General features: G+C 25.3%; 1 protein-coding gene across 1 annotated transcript in view; it reads left to right on the top strand.

The window, feature by feature from the left end:
• Positions 1-3,115: 3,115 nt before the first annotated feature.
• Positions 3,116-6,000, top strand: part of LOC107452620 (uncharacterized) — a 256,452-nt gene continuing 253,567 nt past the window's right edge. Inside the window, exon 1 of the mRNA XM_016069155.3 lies at positions 3,116-3,240. Within this exon, the coding sequence (XP_015924641.1) occupies positions 3,215-3,240 (26 nt within the window). The 5' untranslated portion in view covers positions 3,116-3,214. The remainder of the gene's footprint in view (positions 3,241-6,000) is intronic.

Raw genomic sequence — 6,000 nt, 5'->3', positions numbered from 1 at the left:
TAAATTATTGTAGCTAAACAATTGAAAAGCATTAAATGTCCGGATCCGAAAATTGATTTTGAACAAAGTAGGGGAAGATTCTATCTAAAATCATTTAAATGTGATTCCGAGAGTAGCTATTCAATTATATGTTATACAACTATGTGTTACACAACTATAAGTTCCTGTTAACTGACGAGATATGTTAAATACATTTACACTTCTGCAACACTAACAAATTATGATAATTGGATTATCACCAACAAAAAGTAATTAAGTAATTTTTTTTTCTTTTCCGTGTTTTTATGCGCAATCATTCACACACGCACACACACATATATATACATATATATATATATATATATATATATATATATATATATATATATATATATATATATATATATATATATATATATATATATATATACAACATGTTACTCTTGTTTAATATCATTAGATCAAGATTAAGGATCATAGATTTAAATGAAATTAAAATACTTTGTTTGTAAGACCTATCTGTACATTTATGTGTTTAGTAGAAACATACATTTTTGTAAAGATAAATTGCGCTGAAACTTTCATCTCCTATCACTTCAAGAGCTGAAAAAAAGCAGATATACAGATATTCAAAACTGACTTGAAATAATTTAATATAAAAAGAAATATCTTAACCATTTTTTTGTGTGTGTGTGTTTTACTGTACTCTGGCCTAGGGGGCACAATAGAGCTCTGTTAGACCTTTAATTTTTGTTATTTTCCGATTATAAAGATATGTTTATAAACAAATAAAAATTAATTCGGGAGGAGAAAATACAAGACTAAATGTGTGGATTAATCGTAATTTTATAAATTCTTAAATTGTGACTAGGAAAAAAAATCAGTTAATTTAATTGTACCTGTCTTCGAAGATCTCACTCAACGAATTTCAAACCTTTTTTTGAATGAGAAATATGAGTTTGAACTCTTTTCTTGTAGATAGCCTCTTCTCATTGATTATTAGAAAATAAACTAAAGTTAATACGAAAAATAGAAACTTTCATCATCTTTAGGTCATATAGTATTATTACAGTAATATTTCCGACTTTTCCTATATGCTTCCTTATAAATTTTTCTACATCACTTGTTTTTAATTTTGACTTCGGAATTAATGATGCACATAATTAAGAAAGTAAGAGGAAGTTCGTCCAAACTTGTAAAGTACTTTGATTTCAAAAGAAAGCCTGTGACGTATTTTCAAGGAGCATATTTAGAAAAGTAAATCAGCCATTTCATCAACATTCGGCAACCAATGAACTATGTTTTGTAGTTTTGAGCTTTAAAAAGCACTATTATAAATATAAATTTATTGTTTGTAAATAATATTTAACTAATTGTATTTAAACTTCAAAAAATGTATTTAAACTTGGATTTTCATAAGGCAAATAAGATTTAGTTTAAAAGAAAGTGGGTAAAATTTAGGAAGATTAGTTAAATTTTAAAATTGGAACGTTAAATTTCGTAAACAAATTATCGCAACAGCATTTAATTGATATTATTTTATTTATTTATCTATTTTGTTTTTGTGATTGCATTTCGTAAACAAAATCATGATTTTTGTTATTTAATTTGTCTGTTTACGTCGCATCAGAGTTACTCTAAATTACAAATATAATTAATAACAAATATTTTTGTACATAATGGTCTTTTTAAAAATTGTATTTTCTTCAGAACTATAGTATCTGCAATTCACTCTTTTAATATATATTTCTTAAAATTTTTTTTTTCAAAGATGAAGTTAAGAAAGTATACACATTAAGGGATGCAAAATGGCATTTCAGCGAAGAAGTATGAATGAATAATTTTGTTATAACTTAAAACATTATCTTCATTTTAAAATAAAATGCAGACTTTAAACACGTTTGCTGTATATAATGCAAATAATAATAATATTTTACCTATACCGTATTAGTGAAATTGCATGCACAATAAAATATTTCATTAGTTATGTATTTTAATATAAATTAAAGAAAAATGGCAAAGGATATTTAATCTTTGCATTCTGTTTAGAAATGACTATAAGTACAACATTTTTAAAAAGAATTAAGTAGAACAATTATCAATATCTATATGTGGAGCATGTTCAATAGTAGTTTAATTATTTTTTTTTTGATAACAAATATTAAAGTTTGAGTAAAGGAAAATGTTTGAACCTAAATTGATGCAATATGGAATACTTAAGTTAAATAAGCGAGCACAGCGAAGGGAAAAGAAATGTATAAGCAGTTCTAGGACTAGTTTTAGTAGGTCCAGGTCATAAGGAATTCTAATTCAAGATGAAGGACGATTGAAAATTCTTTTGCTTTTCCCATATCGCTTTGAAATCCACCAGCTCATTCTCGTGGCTTGACTCTTTCTCTATCAGTCGGATTTCATTTATTTATTTATTCATTTGTTATTATTGTGAAAAAACTCATCCACGTGGGAGTTTTATTTTGTTTTATTTTATAATAAATTACTACGCAACCTATTAAATTGAACATTTTTGTAAATTGAGTCCCAAAGAGTTTGCTGCGAATTTCTGATGTAGCTCAAACTCAAACGATTTTGGCAGATGTGTTTTTCAGCAATTTTATATATCATACATTAGATTTCAAATATTTGCGAGTTATTTAAAAAAAATTAAGTAAGCCTCCTTGTTAGCTAAACTTACAAGAAATTTAAAACTATTAAAATATAATTTTTGAAAAATCTTTTTAGATTATAAGGCATACTTTTAACGTTATTTGACAGAAAAACTTCTGCAAAAGTAATATTTTTATAAATTACTTTGCGATATAAGCATCAATAAAATTTATTCATAAAACTATAATGGAAAAATATTTTTGTGGGAAAATGTATTTTTAAATTTTAATAAACATTAAAATTTAAAAATATTTTCCAATAAGGAGCTTTCATTTATAAAAAAAAAAGCAAAATTTATGAATACAAATAAAGTAGTTTGTCTTACATTAAAATCGCTAAAAATAATTTTAGACAAACTATGGTCTGTCAAAAATAATCCGGGGTCATTAGTTTGAAACGCTCGTAAATTGCCAGAAAAAGCGATAAGTAGCCAAGGATTAAAGATGATACTAGAGAAAGTTCAATCTGCGCATGTTCTAAATCTTGGTTTCCGGTCCTCCCACATTGTTATGGCTGCCAAGAGTTGGAGATGAGTGTATGATTTTAAGATAGATGGCTATTTCTTGCTAATATGGCTAAAGATTGTGCCAAAATGGGGTGAGTTTTTACAATTTTAATAACCCTCCTATCTTGTTTTTAATTTGCAAACCCACCAGTGTTCTGGGAGGATCGTTGGGGCTATTTACATGTGCAAACTTATATATGACATCTCTCTTAGCTCCTTGGAGAGAAAATGTTTTTCGTTTTTGTGACATCTCCGGTAATTTTACGGGTTCACGAAATATTTGTATTTGTGCACGTGCATTAAATGTTTATAAAAACCACCTTGCCGGTTTGTTTTGATCTCTAGATATAATATAGCATACGGAATCTTAGAAACATCGGGCGATCTTTAATAAAGGTATTTAAGTAATCATGGTTAAGATATTGGAAAGATGTTACCATATACCGATAGATTTACTCTTAAACTATCCGTGACCCAGTCAAATAAAATTATTTTTTCATTTGAAAATTCCCACACGCTTACGAAGTTGTTTCTTTCTCCTTTTGAATTTCTTGTGCATTTTTTTTTCTGTGGGAAAACTAAGGTGGGAAAATCGTTGATTGTTTTAGTTACCTAATTTGAATGTGATTGATCATAGTGATGGATTTATTTAACCAAGCAATTTACGAAGCTTTGACTTAACAAATCTTTTTTTTTTAATCGAATATTTAAAGTTATTTTGTTATTGTAAATTTTTAAAAAGAAATTTTTTTTTCCTTTTTTTTATTGCAGTGGATGAAAGTAGTACAATTAAAAAAAAAAAAAACTAACTATGAAACTGTTCGTTATTTTTTATTTGTTTACATTTTTAGTTTTAAAGTAACTTAATATTCAAGTTCCTGTTTTATCTTATGACCTAAGAAGGCTCCCAAGGGCTCCCAAATTTCTAGTGGGCCCCTTAAATTTTGCAAATAATGTTTCAAAATTTTTCCTTAAGTTTTTTTCTACTAGAATTATTATTTAAATTAATGTAAGTATAAATTCTCTTTATAAATCTTAGTTCTCATATGTTATAAATTATTCAAAAGCATTTTGTACATAAACAAGATGCACATTTAGTTCCAAATTACGATCAGTGGGGCTCACGACAGTTCTGACGAAGGATTTTTGAATCGGGAGCTAAATGTTTAAAGATTATTTCGTGAAATTTATAAAAATAATTGTATAATCATCATTATTTTTGTTTTGAATTTCTTATATAAATTTTTACGATTTCAAGTTCAAGTAAAGCGGTAATCAAATAAATCGTTCAATACTCGTTATTTAATTTAAATAATATTTCTGAAAAATATGACAAGTTTAGCTCATATATATCTATTATAAATGGGCATACATAGCCATAATACGTTTATAAACATCTATCATACTGTATTTCATTCACTATCTCTAACTCAAACCATAGGAAAGCATTTTAAAATATAAGCAAGTGTATAGTGTTTTTGATATATTTGACGTTTAATTTAAATCCTTAAATTTGCGTTTCTTAATATTTTAATCGAATTATTACATATAATTACTATCAACATAGTGATGTTTTCAGATATAAATTATTTATTATGTTTCTTTGTTTTTTATATTAATGTATACATTAATATAATATATTAATGTATTCAACTCTGATTACTGCAAAAACGAATAATACGAAATTCCCTTATCTACAAATTATTAATACTTTTACTTGAAAAATGCATTTCCTAACATAAAAAATGAAATGAATAATTCCTGAATCTACGTTTCTTCATTTTTTTAACGAATTACTTATAACAGCCATATAACAGTGTTTCCAGAAATATTTTCTCTATTAATAAGCTTATTTATTTTTCATATTAATGTATACATTATTGATAACTGTAAAAATAAATAAACGCACTCATAGTTTCATGTATTTTATGTACTGAATATATTATTTGATTTATTAACCGCTTTAAATTCAGTAAATAAGTAAAATGCACACTTAAAATCTTTAGAAAGTGTCTAAAGATTTTCTAAAATGTTTCATTTGCTTTCAGTTATTAATAATAAATGTAACTCCTTTAAATTATTATTCTCTTTTTAAAGTAATAAATAGAAAAGGAAGAAAGAAGAAAAGAGTGTACTGTATAATGCCAAAATCAAATAATTGTAAAAATATTTTTCTTATTATTTTTTTTTAAATTATGGAATATATTAGAATGATAGTTAAAATATTATCAGGTAATGGCCGTTTTCTATATCTAATGACCGTTTCCTATATCAGTCTTACTTATTTGAAATATAATTATATTTAAAACGATGTTTTCATTTTGACATAGTGTCGTTTGGATTATTTACCTAAAATATCGTCTGACATTAGATAAATGTCAAATGACGCAGATTAGAATTGTTAGTTGTTAAATTAACGGGAACTGCTTAAATCATAATTTACAGAATTATTTTCAGCTATAAATACGAAAACAAAATGTTTAATTTTATTTAAATTGCTGTTTGAAATGAATTATCAAATTATTGGCGACTCAAATTGAAAAACGTAAGACTCTTTTTAAATTGTTCTTTTCTTCCATTCATGTTAGAATCCGAGTTTTATTACTTAGTATATATTACAATTTTAACTTATAGTTTAATTTTTAGTAGTTTTTTTAAAGTGATATAAGTGTATATTTGTATTTATCTTTTTATGTAATTTCTTTTTTTGTAAACTAATTTTGCACTGCTAATATCAATAGCTAATACATAATCCATATTTGTCTCAAATATCGCATAAATTTATTAAGAAAATAAGTATAAATTTAATAAAAAAAATTCATTATTCATGCGTTCAAACTACATTTATTTAA

This window comes from Parasteatoda tepidariorum, chromosome 11 (assembly GCF_982258835.1).
Source record: "Parasteatoda tepidariorum strain Cologne lab strain chromosome 11, Ptep-v5.0, whole genome shotgun sequence".
Classification (NCBI taxonomy): Eukaryota; Metazoa; Arthropoda; class Arachnida; order Araneae; family Theridiidae; genus Parasteatoda; species Parasteatoda tepidariorum.
The sequence above is the reverse complement of the archived record's forward strand: the minus strand, read 5'-3'. Positions and strand labels throughout refer to the sequence as shown.